Below are 20368 nucleotides of genomic sequence, written 5' to 3'. Positions count from 1 at the left end.
AACAAAATCATAGTCAAACCATAGACAATCTTTTGAACTAGTCTGTGGATCATAGCAGAGGATCGTGGCTTTACAACCACATGCTTGAAAGGTCATTTCCAACGTTACTTTCCACAAGATGTTTGTTACCTGTGAGGCAAGTCTGCATAGAGGGCTGCAAGGTCCTTTACTCCACCTCAGTCTTGTTTAACACCTTTTTTTATTAATCTAGATGGCCAGCTTTGCAAATTTACAGGTGATCCAAGGCTGGGAGTTCTCTAAGTGTCAGGATTCAAGATACTGTGATGTTAAACTTAATACATAAAATTTTAAATAAAGATAAATATAAGGCTCAGTATTTAGGTTTTCAACCTCAAATCTAGAGTCTATTAGACTGGTTTATGAGTTTATACAAAAACAAATTTAGAGGCGCCTGGGTGGCTGACTCTGATCTCAGTCAGGCTCTGTGCTGATAGTGGGGAGCCTGCTTGTGTGTGTGTGTCTCTCTCTCTGTCCCTCCCCCACTCTATTTCTCCAAAAATAAACTTTAAAAAAAATGTAGGTTTTAGATGATTAGTGTGAATGCATCATGCCACTGCCTTCCCCCTTTAGTAAAAATGGGTGTTCAGAATGGTGAAGCTTAATTCTTGACGAGAGAGACTCAGAACAGGGGATGACCCAGAAACCATGAGAAAGAGTAAAGGTATTAAGTAATCAACTTGGATAAGAGACTCTTAACTGTCATTTTCAAATATTTAAAGGATTACGCATGAAAGTAGGGTTGGATTTATTACATAGATCTAGAACTTAGGGGGTGGGGAGGATATATCATATTTGGATTTAACTATGGAAATTTTTTCCTATAGAAAGATAAAAGAGAGGCCTGATGTGTGAGCTCTTAAACCTTTCCTGGCCCAAATCCAGAGGTTTGCTTGCCAGCGGTCAGGAAGATCAGAGAAGGCATTCCCTTTTCAGATGGATGGTTCTGGGGAGGAGAAATCCTACCTAACCCTACTCAAAGGCACCACAGGCCCCCTGTGGTGGCTGTCCCTTCCAGGTGTTCCCTTGGGACCAATACAGTATGTAAAAATATCAGCAAGTTAAAGCAGATACAACTCAACTGGGCTAATCCTCCAAGTAATGTGTGACATGCTAAAAGCATGGTAATAATGGTAAAGTTTGCTCTTTGGGAGCAAATAGAATTACACTAAAATACCTTCAGAAAGAGAACTCAACATATTGGCTTTGAGAAATTTATTAGTGCATGTTGGAGAAACTAAGACTAGTTTATGAAACAATCCATAAAAAAGGATAAATCGAGGGGGGGGCGAATATGACCTAGGAAATATACCATTTATTTTTTAATGTTTTATTGATTTCTGAGAGATAGAGACAGTATAAGCAGGGGAGGGACAGAGAGAGAGGGAGACACAGGATCTGAAGCAGGCTCCAGGCTCTGAACTGTCAGCACAGAGCCTGACACAGGGCTCGAATCCATGAACCGTGAGATCATGACCTGAGCCTAAGTTGGACGCTTAACCAACTGAGCCACCCAGGAGCCCCAAAAATATACCATTTCTTGATTTCAAGGTGCTTCTTATAAATTCCAGACGTAGGACTTAAATCAAACTTTAAAATGGTTTTCTGATACATCATTAAAATGTAAAGGGAAAAAGTTAACTACTAAAATAACAGTACTAGGTCACCCGCGTGCCTCAGTTGGTTGAGCCCTTGATTTCAGCTCAGGTCAAGATCCCAGGGTCATGGAATCGAGCCCCATGTCGAGCTGTGTTGAGCACAGAGCCTGCTTAAGATTCTCTTTCCCTATGCCCCTCTCCCCGCTTCCACTTGCTCACTCTCTAAATTAAAAACAAAAAAAGCCAGTATTTGATTTGGTACTTAACCTCCCTCATTGACAAGTAACTATTTTTAATGATACCATACTTTAATCATTTAAGGATCTACCCACCAAAAATGAAAAAGCCAAAAGTATATTACCTATTTATCTAATTTCATCAGTTCTTTCCAATGCTCTGAATTTTAACTTTAAAAACAACCAAAGATAGGGGCGCCTGGGTGGCTTGGTCAGTTAAGCATCCAACTATTTTTTGGCTGAGATCATATCAAAGGTCATGAGCTCAAGTCCCACATTGGGCTCTGCACTGACAGCCCAGCCCCTGGTTGGGATTTCTCTTATCTTCTGTCTGCCCACCACCTACCTACCGACCCCCTCCCCGCTCAAAATAGGAGTAATAATTTAAAATTATTTTTATTTTTTAAATTTTATTACTTTCGGCTCATAACCTGAGCCGAAACCAAGAGTTGGATACATAATTGACTAAGCCATCCAGGCACCTCTAAAAATTTGTTTTTTAACTATGAAAGATCTAATTAGCTAGGAAGCTCTAACAATATAACCAGGTAAACTAATTCATCACCAAGTGGGAAATTTCAGCCTCACTCAAAATAAACTGAAGCAGGAGGCACTTGGGTAGCTCAGTCAGTTGAATGTCCAACTCCAGCTCAGGTCATGATCTTATCATTCGTGAGTTCAAGCCCCACATCAGACTCTGTGCTGGCAGCTCAAAGCCTGGAGCCTGCTTTGGATTCCATATTTCCCTCTCTCTCTCTACCTCTCCCCTATTCACGCTCTGTCTCTCTCTCTCTCAGAAGTAAATAAACACTGAAACAAATAAAAATAAACTGAAGCAATTATAAAATATTTAATGCAAAGATGCACACCCTTTTTGAAAATCGACTACCTAAATTATTATTTTTTTTTAATGTTTATTTTTGAGAGAGAAAACAAGCAAGCGAGCGAGACAGAGCACGAGCGGGATAGGGGCACAGAGAGAAGGAGACATATAATCCAAAGCAGGCTTCAGGCGCCCAGCTGTTACCACGGAGCCTGACGCAGGACTCAAACTCACTAACCCTCGAGATCATGACCTGAGCAGAAGTCAGATGGTTAAGTGATTGAGTCACTCAGGCACCCTCAACTGCCTAACCTATTAATCATTGTGATTTGTTGCTGTAAAAAAACCAGAGTCTTTTATACGGAAGAGTGTCTGGAAATTGCTAGGCTCTTAACTAAAACACTATGAGAGCAACAGCATGCAACTCTAGCATCCTAAGAAAGCCACAGATCTATTTTCAACAAGTTTTTGCCATATTATGTGCAACATTTGAAATAAGTACAGAGAAAGAAAGCCCAATATAAAAATCTAAAACAATGCCTGTAAAAATGTGAATGTACCATATAAAATGAATATTTCAGGGGCACCTGAGTGGTTCAGGCAGTTAACAATTTAACTCGATTTCAGCTCAGGTCATGATCTCCCAGTTCATGGGTTTGAGCCCCATGTCAGGCTCTGCGCTAACAGTGCAGTGGGAATTCTCTCTCCCTCTTTCCCCCTGTTCTCAATGTCTCCCCTTCAAAATAAACATTTTTTTTTAAAGAGAGAGAGAGAGAGAGGAAGAGAGAGAGAGAAATTCAGAGCTCTACTAATTTCTGAAATAATATGCTTCAGAAGTCTTGTTAAGATTCTAAGTCTTTTTCCCACTCATAAGCAGATGATTCTTTACATAAAAGAATCTACCATAATCCAGTCTTTACAGGAGAGCAAGGGAAAAGAGCCTTAAAATAAACTCCTCAAAATAAGAAAACACCAAGAAATTCTGTGTCCATATGTAAAATTGGTCTACATGGCTATTTGGATGATTAAGTAAGATGTGCTTGAAGAGCTTTAATATTAAAATATGCTATGTTAGTGGAAAGAGCTATTCTGATACAGGCTTTATTTTACTTTTTTTTTTTTTTTTTTTTAAATAAGAAATTGGTGTTTCTGGCTTTTGTCTGGGGGAGAACAGACAGGATTTTGAGGAATGTTTTGTAAAACATTATACAAATAAAGTAGGTTCGTTAATCATAAACTATGTGGTTTGCCAATTTTACTTTAATAAGTAAAATTTTTTCCAGTAAAGCATCAAAGATTTTTGGAATATTCAGACTTCATAAACATGTCTTCACACAGTTCAAAACACACTGCTGAACCGAAAGATCTCTGCAGAGGAACTGATATCATTTACTAAAGACCACAGTCAGTGCAACAAGGAAGGCAGACACAGGGATTTATCTAAAGCACTAACAACAGTCTTCTTACTTTTTGGTACTCAGGGGTTCATTTCCTCTCCAGGAGTGCTAGATCTGAAAACTAAAACCAGACCTCACCCCCGAAAAGTTTCACTATAACCCCTTATGTTTATGTTCCATTTACATAAACTAGCATATACCTTATAACCCATTTAGCTTGAACTATTCATTGTAGTTTACATTTTTTTGTTAAATATATCATACATTGAAAACCTATAATATGGACAGTTTTAAAAATGGTAAAATGACCTTGAATACTTACATTCCCTCCCTCTAACTACACCCTCCACTCTCCCCAAAACTCTGTACTTCTGTCATCACAGCTTAGGAAGACATCATTACAAACCCATGCTGATGTCACTTTTAAAACAGAGAAGAGGCAGTTTAACATGGTAGTTGAATACGAACTCTGGACCAAAAAACCTGGGTTCAAATCTTAGTCCCACCTCTTTTAAGCTACCTGACCTTAAAACAAAGTTTACTTAATTTTTCCATACCTTGGCTACTCGTTTGTAAAATGTGGAACAAACAGTATTTAGTTCATAGGGTTACCGGGAAGATTAAATAAAGTTCTTAGAACATGCCCAATATACAGGTAAGTGTAATATGTCGGATATAGTTAAGCAAAACTATAGCATACTAAAACCTGTACATTGGGTTCTTTTGAAGAGTTTCCTTCTCACTAAAATTTGTTTCAGTGTTCTTATTCTGTTCAACCCTTCTCATGTACATTCTAACTCTACACTGATAAAACTACACTTCTAACACTATCATGACTCTCTTCCCACATTCTCCACCATCTTAAGTACATAAAAATATCTTCTATACTAAACTTTTTTAAATATTTAGAGAGAGAGAGAGTGCGCGCGCAAGAGAGCACCCATACTGACAGCACAGAGCCCAACGCCAGGGTTCTATCCCACAAACCATGAGATCATGCCCTGAGTTAAAATCAGTTAACTGACTAAGCCACCCAGGCACTCCTACTACTAAACTTTAAGAAGGAGAGTGGTGTCATACCTTTTAAAAAGATTCTTCTACCAACAGTAGCATACATACAGCATATGCTCATTAATTAAATAAGTATTTTTAATGGCTCTGTTCCACTTGGAGTCAAATGCATAAGTATCAGTAAACTAGAGACTCATTTAGTCTCATGTATTCCTGGTGCTTAAAGGGTCTTTTAATCCCACCCATATACTGAGTGCTCTAAAGAAAAGAAGAATAGGGGCACCTGAATGACTTAGTCAGTTAAACATCGGACTCTTGATTTTGGCTCTGGTCATGATCTCATCATTGTGAGATAGAGACCTGCATTGGGCTCTGCATGGAACCTGATTAAAATTCTCCCTCTCCTCCTCTCCCATTTGTGTGTGCTTGCTCTCTCAAGGAAGGGAGGGGAGAGGAGGAGGGAGGAGGGGAGAATCACTGTGTATAAATTATACTGACTTGCATATGCTTTAGTAATGAGTGCTACATGACACTTCTCAATTTTACAGTATATTCAATTTCATACCTATGGACCAATCAGCATCATCTTTTGAGTTCCAAATCTCCTAATAACAGGTCTATGTTCATTTTAACCTTAAAAACCTGATTACTTTCTCTTGTGTAACTTCCTCCTTTTCCAAGAAGCATGAGAAGGATCTCCGAAAGGACACTAAAAGGCACTGTAAATTCTGCGGTCAGCAGTATGGCATCATGGCCTCTGCCAGGCACAGGGATCCTATATGCTTATAGCTGATGGTCTACATTAAGAAGACGTGGTAGCTGCCTTCAAATAAAGGGCTGCCATGAAGAAGAGAGTATAGACTAATTTTTTGTTATCCAGAGGCAGGACAAGTCATACAGAAGCAGATTTCTGATATAATGAACTTTCTGAAAACTAGAGCTATCCAAAATTGGAAAAGAGAATCATCTGAGGTAATGAATACTAGAACACTAAAAATGTGGATGAGTAGAAGACTGGTTTTTAGGAAAGATGTAGAAAAGGTAAGTATCTGATAGAGTTGTTAAGTATCTGAAGTACGTGATCATAAACACTCCCTTCAATTAAAATGTTCTTAGATTTTTCTTCACACTAGTGGTCTGACGCACAACACTAACCAGGTGCAGGAGTATGCTTACCTGCCCGATGTTTCAGTCTGTGTGGGCTACGTGAACGTCATCCCTCCATAGAGGCCAACTGACATTTTAGATGTTAGAAGGTCCTACCTCCCCCAATTTGTTTGACTTTGTGATCCAATTTTCCATGTAGAAAAGCTAAATTAAATTCACTTCAAATTTTATATGAAGAATCTCACAGCGGCCTTGAGACAACTGGAGTCCCATCACCCCAGGGATCCTCAACCCACAAGCAAAGGATAGGAAAATCATAACAACACCGGTCCATTTTATAATCACCGCTAAAATTCAGAAAACTTAGAAAAATGAGGAATCACAGAAAATGGATATTTGGAACCTAGTAACTTATCTACTATACCAGACCTGCTATTAGAATTACTACTTGGGTGGTACAATTAACTTGGTTTAATATATTCATATTGGTCCCATATACTCATTGTAGTACTAAGAAAAAATATTTTTAAAAGGAAGCAAAAATCATGAATAAGCTAGAACATACAACCTATAAGTAATGGAGGTCCATTACACTTTTGTGTATGTTTAAAATTTCCACAGCAAAACTTAAAATATTTAAACTTAAAAGAGCCCCCACATAAAATAGAAAATTCTACTCTTAATTAATATAGACAGGATGCTGGTATATTTTTTAAGCTATAGGAAGAACAGATAACTCAGCATCCATTTACCATTATCCAAATTCACCTCAACTCAAATCTGAAAATATTTAACTGCTAGAATAGCTCACATACACTCTAAATTCCAGAAGAAAAGTTCTTAAGTACTATTTAGAAACAGCTATATTACCAAATTGAGTTAACATTTCATTAGAACATGGAATTGAAAAATGTTATATGGAAGGTTTTCTTTTTTAATCCAAGATCCATAGTGATTTTATATCAGACTTCATAATTATTACAGTCCTTCCTAGTCCTCTGTAAAAGTAATTGTTTTGATACTTGAATATTGCTTTTAATAACTACAATTATTGTGTTTCCTCTTTATTTCTTAGGATTTTCAAAGCCCAGAAAAAGTTGTCCATCTTATTTCTGTTTAACAGCTAAGACTTCTTCTATGAAGATTGAGGAAAGATGCAACATTAGCGTAGCCCTAGGCTAGGAGTCAGGTGAAAGGATTCTAGTCCTGGATCTGAACTCATTTCAGATGACCTTGAACATGTCATTTACACCTGCGGGGTCATGATGCTCATCCATAAAATAACTCTGGCTAAATGATTTCAGGTCTGACGTGGTACATCACAGCTGTCATGGTGGGCACACTCCTTGATAGGTACTATATATACCCTATGCTAGCTACCACCACACAGTGAGTACTGTGGATGAACCCACACCAAATGTGCAAAGCCAGGAAGGTTTAAACAAATATGATTTCAAAAAATACTGGCTTGAAATATGGGTTACATTTTTTTCAAGGGCATTTATTTTCTTATCTAGAAAGCATCAACACTGTAGGCTGTAAACTAAGCTCTGGAATACTGAAAAAAGCTAATAATTTAATCAAGACTCGAACAGAAAGGAAAATTCTGAATAGTAATTTCTTGACCCCCAATGTCTATAGCACCCATGTGTCTACCCTACGTTTATGTGTCAGAGGAAGATGTTACTCTTATGGTATACTGGAATTAAGTGGCTGGAGTAGAATGTTTGTTAAATCAGTACCAATTCAAGATAAGCATTTGAGAAAACTACCTTCCTAGTTAACAATAAACCATGAGATTAAATGTTTTTATTAAATGTAAATTTTTTTGTCTCGATGTTTGTATTACATATATAAAACATAGTTAATCCCCTAACACCCACTGAATCCACATAAATGCTATTGATAAACTTAGCATTTCCAGAGCCCTACTTTATGAAGTCTAAAATAACCTAACCCAAGTAAAAATACGGATTTCTTTTGTAGGAGGGAGTAATTCATAAATGTTAGTTTATAATTATGAAATCAATAAAAGTAAACAAAAAATCCTTCCAAAATTTAATAACAAGTGGGCCATGTAGTGTATAAATGTGGTATACTTAAAATACATTTTTCTAAACACCTGTTTTCAGAAATAGCAATAATGAGAAGTACAGCTATTGATACTTCAGTTAATCATTGAACTAGGATCTCCAGGAGAATGTGAGCCATCTAAACAAAATTTATAGTGTCATTATGTTGGAGAAAGCTACCTTGGCTACAAGACAAAAAAAGGAATATGGCCCTAGCAGATAGAGATAAGCAAGTAATTGGGGAGGTGAGTGGAATGACAGAAGGGGAACAGTTGTATTTAATTTATAGCTCAAAGAATTCAAAGATTTTAATAGTAGTAAAAATCTACAAAATGTGAAACAGTTCAGGTTTCTTTAAAGAGGCTGGCTGAGACGGTGTATATGTAAAAAAACTAAATGGAGATGTAAGCTGGTATTGTGGTATTGTGATGATTTAACCACAAATGCCTTCCCTATTTAAATATTCCAATCAGGACTGTTAGTACACGTACCTCGGAGAATTCTTTCCTCATGGCAACGAAGAAAGTCCCAGATTCTAACAGTGCCGTCATCAGAGCATGTAGCAAATTTATTATCCGTGGGTGAGAAACTGTTACATGAAGACACACAGCAGGGGAAAGAAGTCAGCATTTAACAGATTATCTGTGCTTCTCAGACAGGGAAAAATAAAAACACTGTGCTGCGTTATAAACAGGAGAGGGAAGTACTCCAACAGTGAAGAGGCCCTTAAAGAGAATGTCGTCAAAAGCATCTCATCAAAAGAAGAACTCAACACAGCAGTTGCTTCTTAGTTTTCAATCATCCATATTCAGAGACCTTTACTGGAGTAGTATTAGTACTGATGCTTCCCACACTCCCCACAGTAGAGTATTTCCTATCTGTCATACTAACAGAAAACGTGAAGCTCATTTAAGTGTAGAAACTAAGTGAAACCTATTTTTGCAATATTCCTGTAAACACGCTTTTAAATCACATAGGAATACTGCTCAAAAAATTAGCATCAGCTTCTTCTGCCTGGGAAACTTCATGAAGGATGAGCTGTTTTGGACAGGCTACTTAAAACTTGTTGCTAAACATGTCTACATACAGTGTTTCTCGTTTATTTGAAAGGTCTGCGGAAAATATTCACACCTTCTCCCTGGCAAGCTATTCCATGAATGTTGCTCCTTTTAGGGAAAACTTTAACACAGGGACCTGCAGACTGTGTTTGAAGCCAAAGATAATCTCCTGCAAAGGACTTTGCCATCTTTACCTCCTTGCCGTGAAAGAGCACCACGTTTCTCATCTACCTCTAAGAACTTCCTTGAACTTTTGAGTCCTATGACTAACAAAGAACCAACCGTGAAAACTCAATGTATAGGCAGGACACTAAAGCATAGTCTTTGCAGAAGCATGTTTATCCAACAATTTTTGTTAAGGCTCTGAACGTAGAAACAAGTGACTGCAGTGGATGATGTTTCTATAAAGATGTCAACCTCCTCCCACACATGGGCGGTACGACCGTAAAGAATGCTGCTGAGCTTTATTCTGAGGCTGCAGCAATTCTTCAGCTTGTTTTTGAAACTCTGTTTTCCAGTTTACTATACATATCTCATTGATATGTAAAAATATACAACTCACTGAAAATATTTTAAACTCCACTTATTATTATACATTTGCATAAATGATGTTCTCAACAGTGAATCAGAAGAAAGTCCTAGAGTCCTCTTGACAATGCTTTGCTTAGTTTCAAAGCTTGAAGAACCCATTCGTTACTCCATTACGTTTGCCACACCCACGGTCACTTGTGAGTTTTTAGTCCTACTACACTTTCCTTTTGAAGTCGTGGCATAACCAAGCCAACCAAGTCTTCACTTAAGCCTTTTTTTCTTGTATTTTGTGTGAACTCTGAAAGTGTTTTCTGTAGGCTTTAGATTTTATTCAGTTGTATAATTAAAGACTGAATTCTTTATTTGGAATGAAAGATTCTTATCTTACACAGTAGGTAATAAAAAGGAATAACGTATACACATTATTAACCATAAATGAAAAGAGAAAACCAGTGCAAAATGCGGCAGACAGTACATCTCTAACATATTGCAAAGGCTGATACCAGGACAACACTACTTCAGAAAAGTGCCAGCAAAATGGTGCGTGTGTGGAAACAAAGAAAAATACTGTGTTTATAAGGTGCAGAAAGTATCCCAGAATCTGACAGAGCCCATGCATCTCTGCACCCAGAATACACTTAGAGAATAATTTAACCATGACAATAGGGACTACAGAAAATGGTATATTGTGTATAAACCTGGCCTCTCTAATCGCCTCCTTATGTGCCTGGAACATCTTGACGTTGTTCATGTTCGACTGCCAATATTTCACATATCCTCCATGGTCTGCTGTCAACATCCACATGTCATTATGTGACCAAGTCATGGCCCTCACTGGGCTATCATGAGCCTGTGAAAACATCAAACATTTTAAACATTATATAAAAGAATATATGACAGAAGGCTTTACAGGAGCAGACATCAACTCACAACAATTATTTGTCCAATTTTAAGTTTAAAATGCCAATAAAGTAACTGTATCTCCAGTTCTTTACAGTACCACAGGAGGGCGCTACAGTCTGATGATTACTGTTACCTGTAATATTGTTTCAAAATTGAAGGTGAGTCCATTCCACAAAGTGAACTCTCCACTAGAAGCCCCAGTGACCAAACGCCTTCCTTCTGGAGTCCACTAGGAAAGAAAAAGAAGGATTTCCAAGGTCACAAATCCTCAATCTTAGTTAATTTTTTAAATATTTAGAAACAATTTAGAAAATATCCAATAATCAACATCAAATAGACAATACTTTCACTTAATCGTAGTTCAGATTTACCAGCAAGTATTTTGTCAGAAAAGAAACATATTAACACAGTGCAGGGAAAGCTCTAGCACTTTTAGCTCATTAACTAAATTAATAAGAGTAAATGCATTATAAGTATCTGGTTAAGTTACACACACCTAGCCACATTAAAGAGCCTTTAAAAACAAAATCTGCAAAGACCACATTTTTCTAGGATACAAGGCTGGCTAACACAAATAAAATGGCCCGTCACCACAAAAAGTGAAAGAATTACATCCGCTAGTGGACCAATTCAGGCAGAATAGTGGTGTTTTATGAAAAAGCTAATTTAAGGACATTAAGGCTATCAAACTTTTCCTGACACCAAAATGTACTTTAAAAAGCTCTCTGTTGGGGCGCCTGGGTGGCTTAGTCGGTTAAGGGTCCGACTTTCACTTAGGTCATGATCTTGCGGTTCGTGGGTTCAAGTCCCCCGTCGGGCTCTGTGCTGACTGCCAGCTCAGAGCCTGGAGCCTATTTCAGAGTCTGTGTCTCCCTCTCTCTCTGACCCTCCCCTGCTCACGCTGTCTCTCTCTCTCTCCTAGAAATAAATAAAAATTAAAAAAAAAAATTTAAAAATAAATAAATAAAATAAAAATAAAAAGCTCTCTGTTCACAGTATCAGGCAGTGATAAGTCTTATACTGATCTACTTTCCAAAACACATAATATAACACTCATGACTAAAGCCACAGCAATATTTTAATGCCATTACCTGCATACTGAAGGGAATTTGTGATATATGCTTATCAACTCAAAATACAACATATTTTTTCTTAACTTTTTACTTTCAAGTTTCCATGGCAAATTACACACTAATTTTCCTTAGACAATATAAATACACGAACTGAAAATACAACAATCCCATTTTCCAAACTAAAAAGTGTGACACAGAGTTGAAAACTGGAAATGTGCTTATCAGAAGAGCAGGATGAGATAACATAAAATAAAGACTATTTGAGGGCACCTGGGTGGCTCAGTCGGTTAAGCATCCCGACGCATGGTTTTGGCTCAGGTCACAATCTCACAGTTTGTGAGTTCAAGCCCTACAACAGGCTCCCTGTTGACAGCTCGGAACCTGCTTGGGATTCTTTCTCTCTCCTCTCTCTACCCCACCCCCTGCTTGCTCACTCACTCGCTCTCTCTCAAAATAAATAAACAAAAATTTTTAAAATTAAGGGGTGCCTGGGTAGCTTGGTTGAGCATCCGACTCTTGGTTTCAGCTGAGGTCATGATCACACTGTCTGTGAGGTTCCAGCCCCACACTGGGCTCTGCTCTGACAGCACAGAGCCTGCTTGGGATTCTCTCCCTCTCTCTCCCTCCCTCTCTCTTTCTCTCTGCCCTTCCCACACTTGCACATGCACTCTCTCTCCTCAAAATAAATAGATAAAAACAAAAGTTAAAAAAAAAAAAAAAGACCACTTGGTAAACCTGGCTTTTTACTGCTTACTTGCACATCACAATTTTGACTATTATGAATAAAATCTTCCCTACTTTCCCAGTTCCTGTTATCTACTATGGATCCCAACCAAGTAAAAATATAGGCAACCAAACAATAGGCACAGGACCCTGTTTTTATGTCTTAATTTCTTATAATTCGGACTATGCTTCCACTATGTGCAAATGTCTCCTAAGACCTTACAGTTTGATCCCCAAATAAGTAATTTATCTATCTAATAAACTGTAATACAATTTTACCCTTCTGTACCGTGATGTAAAATGCTCAGATTTTATTCATTTCAAAAAGATTTTCTCTATTATGTTAAGAAGATATTTCACACCGGGACACCCGGGTGGCTCAGTCGGTTAAGAGGCTGACTCTTGATTTCGGCTCAGGTCACGATCTCATGGTTTGTGAGTTCGAAACCCACACCAGATTCTGTACTCAGAGTAGAGCTTGTTTTGGATCCTCTGTCTCCCTCTTGCTGCCCCCTCCCAACCCCCAGGCTGCCTCTCTCAAAGTAAATAATGTTAAAAATAAAAATTAAAAAATTAAATTAGCTGCACACCTTACCCCTTTTTCCAAATTTCGTGATCAACAAAATTATACTACATACTGGTTGGCTCTACCAACAACAAAAGCCATTAAAATAAGTGTTTCTTTACGGATGTTTNACTATTTTAGGCCTTGGAAGCCAAGAGGAGACAAATGACTGACTGCAACATCTCGCCCAGCCCTTCAGTTCTGCCTACTCTCCGCCACACCCACTATCAGAGGGGTTGCTTATTATGCTCTTCTGCCGAAATGTCCGCCATAACTATCTTTTCTCTGTCCCGTTTTTGTTTTCCATTTCTTATTTGCTCAACTCTGTTAACTATATTTCTGGACTTGATGCACTGCTAACCAACAAGTACATTTTTACTTAGAAAATCACAAAGAAGGGGCGCCTGGGTGGTTCAGTCGGTTAAGCATCTGACTTCGGCTCAGGTCATGATCTCATGGTTTGTGGGTTCAAGCCCTGCGTTGGGCTCTGTGCTGACAGCTAGCTCAGAGCCTGGAACCTGCTTCAGATTCTGTGACTCCCTCTCTCTCTCTGACCCTCTCCTGCTCACAGTCTCTCTCTCTCTCTCTCTCTCAGAAATAAATAAAGCATCTAAAACAAAATTTTTTAAAGAAAATCACGAAGAAAATGATTATACTATCACAAATGGTAATATTAACTGGATACCTAGGAGACAAAGATGGGAAGACTATTCCAAACCCTTCAAATTTTCAAGTTTTGAACCATGTCGATCCACTATCTACTTAAAAGTATATGTTTTTTAATTTCACACCAATGTGTTGGGTGCCTTCTATGTACCTTAATGGAGCTAACAATTATGGCTGACCATTGGTCTTCAGCTCTTCACAAGTGTTTTCCTTAACACCAAACAGTTTTTGTTAACCCTGAGATGCACTTCCTAAACAAAAGCATCCCTATTCAAGAGCAAGTCTGAGACCTGTTGCAATATAGATCCAAAGCCTGCTCAGAGAATTCTATGCAAAATGTAACATGAAGAAGAATCCAAAAGCAGTATCTTACTAAATGTGGATATAGTGGGTAAGTGATTAGGTATTTCAAAAGATTTATTAGCAATGCACCAATGTTTACCCCAGATATACATTTAAAATAATTTAATTTTCTTTGTCCTGTTAAGTGTATGTACAGATTAAATCAGGATCAACTTTTCCAAAAAACATCCAAAAGAATACTTACCCTAACAACAAATACTGGACACTTCACTTTATTTGTTGATGTTCGAACAAATTTTGTTGTTACTGCATTCATAGGATTATTCAACATCCCTATAGGTGGGACCAGCTACAAAAAGAGAAAATTTGGTTTTAAAGAGCTCCTGTTTATGCACACAGCATAAATCAGGGACAGAGCAAGGCAATTATTTCAACATTTAAGGACAAATTCAGGACTGTCCAGGACTTCCAAAAAACTATTATAATCAGTCTTATTAATTAAATTTTTTAAAAAACCTGAGACACAGGACAGTTAAATGCCCATTACTAAACAAACAACAAAATCAAGTACCCGATTTCACCGATTACTTCTCAAGATCAACATAATAAAAACACATTTCACAGTAAATCAAATTTTAAATTAACTTTTGTATTCCACAGACTTCGAGGTAGTGCGGTCTTTTGTTAGACATGGCTTTAAGCTCCATGTCTTAAAAGTTCACCCACTATTACAGTAAAAGAAGAATTTTAACTGAGATTAAAAAAACCATGGAGTACATACATATTATATTATCTCTTTAGGAATCTTTCATTTCAATTGTAAATCCGTAAAAAGAAAACCCCATGTTGCATTTGAGGTCACACAGTTTTAGGTTCAAATGTCCAAACAAAGAGGCTTTATTAAACTAGTATGACACATCTTAATACTCACATCATTATAATAACCTGCATCAGGCTGAATTGCCCGCATATCTCTCTGGTCTCTTTGCCATATTCTATTCTGTGTAAAATAAACAAATTAATTAATTAACATTCGATCCACTATACTCCGCTTCAAACTAAATATTAACAGAATGTAAGCTGCTATCAAATGGGGAGAAAATAGGTTCTAAAACAAAGGTAAAGGTATCTTAAAGAGATCTTATCCTAGGGCACCTGGGTGGTTCAGTGGGTAAAGCACCAGAATCTTGACTTCAGCTCAGGTCATGACCTCACTTCTCATGAGATTAAGCCCAACATTGGATTCTGCACTGACAACACAGAGCCTGCTCAGGATTCTCTGTCTCCCTCTCTCTCTGCCCTTCTGGCACTCATGCGCACATAGCACTCCTCCCTCTCAAAATAAATCAACAAGAAAAATATTTTTTTCATGTTTATTTATTTTTATGAGACAGAAAGAGCATGAATGGGGAAGGGGCAGAGAGAGGGGGAGAGAGAAAATCCCAAGCAGACCCCAAACTGCCAGTGCAGAGGCCAATGTGGGGCTCAAACCCACGTTTTGTGAAATCATGACCTGAGTCAAAACCAAGAATTGGGCTCTTAACCAACTGCACCACTCATATGCCAGGGGGGAAAATTTTTTTTTTTTTTTTTAATTAGGGGCACATGGGTGGCTCAGTCGGTTAAGTGTCTGACTTTGGTCATGACCTCGCAGTTCGTGAGTTCATGCCCTGCATCAGGCTCTGTGCTGACAGCTCAGAGCCTGCAACCTGCTTCATATTCTGTGTCTCCCTCTCTCCCTGCCCCTTGCCCACTCGTACCCAGTCTATGTCTCTCTCTCTCTCAAAAATAAACATTTAAAAAAATCAAAAATTAAAAAACGAAAGAAAGAACTCTTACCCTACTTACATTGCTTAGAATCTCCCTGCTCTCTTTACTCACGTCATCCCCAACCAATCATCCAAGGTACTGCTGACCCCAACACATTCTCACTGACCATATGTTAATTAAAAGAAAAAGAATACGGGATAGGCAGATGCCTCCAATTTCTTCAAAATCCTCAGCCCAAAACAATTTCTGGTATCCTGCCCTTGGTGTCCTTAGTCCTCTCAGGCTCTTCCAGGCTAGTTTTGCAACTGAATTATCTGGAAAAACCTAAATCTGTCTTCACCTCTAAATGAATCTTTTTTTTTCCCTCATGTCTGCATATACTAATTATACCCAATATGCAGACAGCTATTTAACAGGTCTCAGGTAAGAAAAAGCAAACATTTTCTTCATTGGAGGACAGAGAACAACAAAACCTGATGCCAGTAATAGAGTTAGTAATCAAAAGTGAATCACAAGGCTAATTCCTTGGTGACGACAAGTAATAACTCAAAAGGGAGAAATATCAAGCAGAGATGTATATAGACAGACCCCTACTCTGCCTTTAGCTGCCATCGCAGTGTTGCTTCACCCTGTTAAGTGCTACCCACCACCAGGGCCTGGGAGAGTCCGTGCCCCTGGCGCCAGTGGCTCAGACACGCAAAACCGCTCTTCTGAATGGGTGCTCTCACAGAAATATTCTTACAGGGGCAGTCTCAACATCTCATATGCATTGTGGGTTGAACAAGCATTTTAGGGGCGCATGGGTGACTCAGTTGGTTAGGCATCTGACTTCAGCTCAGGTCATGATCTAGCTCATGGGTTCGAGCCCTGCGTCAGCTCTGTGCTGACAGCTCAGAGTCTGGAGCCTGCTTCAGATTCTGTGTCTCCCTCTCTCTCTGACCCTCCCCTGCTCACGCTGCCTCTCTCTGTCTCTCAAAAATAAATAAAAACATTTTTTTAAAATTTTAAATAAAAAAACAAGCATTTTAAGGCTGGCCTAGGGATTAAAGTACCATTTTCTGAAATCTGATGCGAATTTTTAAAACAAAGCCTATTTCTAAATTAGAGTTTAAATGTTGTAGTTTTTGAGAAGATGGTTCATACATGTCAAGAATAAAGAAGTACTAGTGACTGACAGGACTCTGGAATTCCACTTCACCCCACTGATTCAAGAAACACAAGTATACTTATCACCCTGTATTTTTAAAACTTTCTTGGGGCACCTGGGTGGCTTAGTCGGTTAAGCGTCCAACTTTCGCTTAGGTCATGATCTCGCGGTTAGTGGGTTCGAGCCCCGTGTCAGGATCTGTGCTGACTGCCAGCGCAGAGCCTGGAGCCTGTTTCAGTCTGACTCCCTCTCTCTCCGACCCTCCCCTGCTCACGCTGTCTCTCTCTCTCTCTCTCTCCTAGAAATAAATAAAACAATAAAAAAAAAAAAACTTTCTTTTGTTGAAAAAGTCAAAGTTCGGTCATCAGAAACACAATTTACTGGACTTACCTCCAAATACTTAATTACAGATGGATTATAGTCTATGGTTTTTCGGTTTACTGCTTTTCTCATCCGTTTCCCATCAAAAGTAAGCTGCTGCATTGCTTGCTGCTGTGCAAAGTCAGGCCGCTTATAAAAGAGTTGTCGAGGTGCTTGGTGTTGAAACCTTGGCATATGGAAAAAGCGAGGAGGAGAGCCAATTTCTGTAGCCATGGCGATGTTTTCGTTCTAGACACTAGGGTAGGGAGAAAGTACTTTCACTACAATATCGGCACAAAACACTGCTTGAAAATATTTTTAAGTGGAATATTTTTTACACTTCTGTTCCTTTTTCAAGTAAGTATCATTTCCAGCTTTTAGTCAACCTATTTATAAAATGAACTACTAAATTTAACGGCAGAAACCAGTTATATATTTTAAAAAATGCCAATTCACAGATTAAGTGCTAATAAGCATTTATTGTAAAATTCAGGCTGATGGAAGGAAAAACCACAGTTTATAACAACGTGGGGCAAGTGTGCTATGTACTGTACATGTGTGAGATGGGGATAGTGTAGAATCACTGAGAACCCTTCACATTTTTAAAATGAAGTTTTCAAGTGGCGCCTGTGTGGCTCAGTCAGTTCAGAGTCTGACTTCAGCTAAGGTCATGATCTCAGTTTGTGGGTTCAAGACCCATGTCGAGCTCTCTGCTGCCAACACAGAGCCAGCTTCAGATTCTCTGTCCCCCTCCCTCTCAGCCCCTACCCTTCTCACACACTCTCTCTCTCAAAAATAATAATGTTTTAATGTTTATTTTTGAGAGAGAGAGACAGAATGCACACAGAGAAGGGGCAGAGAGAGGAGACACAGAATCTAAAGCAGGATCCAAGCTCTGAGCTGTCAGCACAGAGCCCAACACAGGGCCTGAACTCATGAGCCGTGAGACCATCACCTGAGCTAAAGTCAGATGCTTAACTGAGCCACCCAGGCACCTCCCCAAAATAAACATTTTTAAAAAAATAAATAAAAATAAAATGAAGTTTCATTAGATGTTTGATAGTAAAAAAAAAAAAAAAACCATTTTAAACATATCATAAGACCCCATTTCACTTATGCAAGAGTAACAAACAAATTTTTTAATCTGGGGTGGGGGAGGGCACCTGGATGGCTCAGTTAGTTGAGCGGCTAACTCTTGATTTTGGCTCAGGTCATGAACTTGATGTTCGTGAGATCAAGCCCCGCATTAGGCTCTGTGAGCCTGCCTGGGATTCTCTCTCCCTCTCTCTGCCCCTCCCCCACTTGTGGGCTCTTACTCTTTCTCTAAATAAATATTTAAAAAATTTTTAAAAAATTATCTTTTTTGTCCTTTCAAATTTCCTAGGAATCATGTAAAAAGAGGAATAAACTATCCTATTTCAAATGAACACTAACAGTACGTATATCTAATTTCAGGATCAAAACAGCTACCACAAAAATGTATGTATTTCTCAGTTATGTATTTATAAAAGCAACACTAACATCTGAACAGAAGAAATATTAAGAGCTTACAGTTTTTCAACTTTAGGATTCTCCAATTAAATTCATATTCCAAAAATATAAATATTCATAATACAAAAACACATTTTTAAATTTATTTTAAAATTAGGGGTGCCTGGGTGGCTCAGTTGGTTGACCAACTAACTCTTGATTTCAACTCAGGTCATGACCCCAGGTTCATCAGATCGAGCCCTGTCTTGGGGCTCTGTGCTGAGCACAGAGACTGCTTAGGATTCTCTCTCTTGCTCCCTCTGCCCCCTCCCCTTCTGGTGCTCTCTCTAAAAAATAAATAAATTTTTTTCATCTCAAAAAAATAAAAATAGAATGAACATTTTTAGGGGTGTCTGGATGGCTCAGTCAGTAGAGCCTGTAACTCTTGATCATGAGTTCAAGCTCCAATTGGGCATGGAAACTACTTAAAATAATTTTTTCAAAATGAATGAATGAATGAATGAATAAATAAATAAATAACATTTTTAGGGGCAAACTTCAAACGTACACACGTACGCACATACACTCACGCACACACGTACGCACGCACACCCACGCACACACGTACGCATGCACACCCACGCACACGCACACACGTACGCATGCACACCCACGCACACGCACACACGTACGCACGCACGTTTATCCAACAGATAAACAACAGGAACTATATACAACCAAATGGAAAAAGTGAAAATGAGAGCTTTACCCTTCATAAAAGTAATTACTGTGACTTCTACTTACTATATTATTCACTTAAGCTACATTAACATAACACAATTTATACTGTCAGATTTGTCCCCAAAGCATTTTTTAAATTTTTTAAATGTTTTTATTTATTTTTGAGAGAGAGATAAGAGACAGCATGAGCAGGGGAGGGTCAGAGAGCAGGAGACACAGAATCTGAAGACAGGCTCTAGGCTCTGAGCTAGCTGTCAGCACAGAGCCCGATGTGGGGCTCAAACCCACTAGCCGGTGAGATCATGACCTGAGCCAAAGTCGGATGCTTAACTGGCTGAGCCACCCAGGCACCCCTGTCCCCAAAGCATTTTCACCTATCTAGGGTAGAGTGTGAGGGAAGGTGGGACAAGGAAGAGAAAATGAGGTACCGAGAGGACAAGTAATTTGGGTGTGGTTATTAAATACTACATACTAACAAAAGAACCAAATAGCAAGAGAAAAAAAATCCCCATGAAACAATGAACTCATCATGTCTTTATCATACACACAAGCCTTCAATGTGTCAAGCAATCAGCAAAATTTCATCAAGTGCCTACTTATATTATACCATGCAACAGGGACAACATATCATTCCGATTCACTGAGTATCACGTCTAAGTTCATAGAAGAGACTTCAGACCTTGTGGTAGTTGGACCCATCTCTACTTTCGGCAAATACAAAGACTCCTGAGTTCACAAAAGTTTGCAGCATATTCTTAGCCTTCAAGTTTTCAACTAATACTCTCTCAAAATGAGC

The 20368-nt window shown here is 38.6% G+C and overlaps 1 protein-coding gene across 5 annotated transcripts in view; it reads right to left on the bottom strand.

Moving 5' to 3' along the window:
- The window catches only part of WDR33 (WD repeat domain 33), a 108152-nt gene that overhangs the window by 51699 nt on the left and 36085 nt on the right, over positions 1-20368 (bottom strand). For all 5 annotated transcript variants that reach the window (XM_077766745.1, XM_077766747.1, XM_077766749.1 and 2 more), the window contains exons 2-7: positions 17392-17617; positions 15016-15084; positions 14329-14433; positions 10888-10983; positions 10550-10701; positions 8754-8851 (exon numbers count right to left, since the gene is read on the bottom strand). In XM_077766745.1, the coding sequence (XP_077622871.1) occupies positions 8754-8851; positions 10550-10701; positions 10888-10983; positions 14329-14433; positions 15016-15084; positions 17392-17595 (724 nt within the window). In that variant the 5' untranslated portion in view covers positions 17596-17617. The remainder of the gene's footprint in view (positions 1-8753; positions 8852-10549; positions 10702-10887; positions 10984-14328; positions 14434-15015; positions 15085-17391; positions 17618-20368) is intronic.

The sequence above is a fragment of the Crocuta crocuta genome, unplaced genomic scaffold, assembly GCF_008692635.1.
Source record: "Crocuta crocuta isolate KB4526 unplaced genomic scaffold, BGI_CrCroc_1.0 scaffold5, whole genome shotgun sequence".
NCBI classification, from domain to species: Eukaryota; Metazoa; Chordata; class Mammalia; order Carnivora; family Hyaenidae; genus Crocuta; species Crocuta crocuta.
Note: the sequence above shows the minus strand (reverse complement) of the source record. Positions and strands in the feature narration are given on the sequence as shown.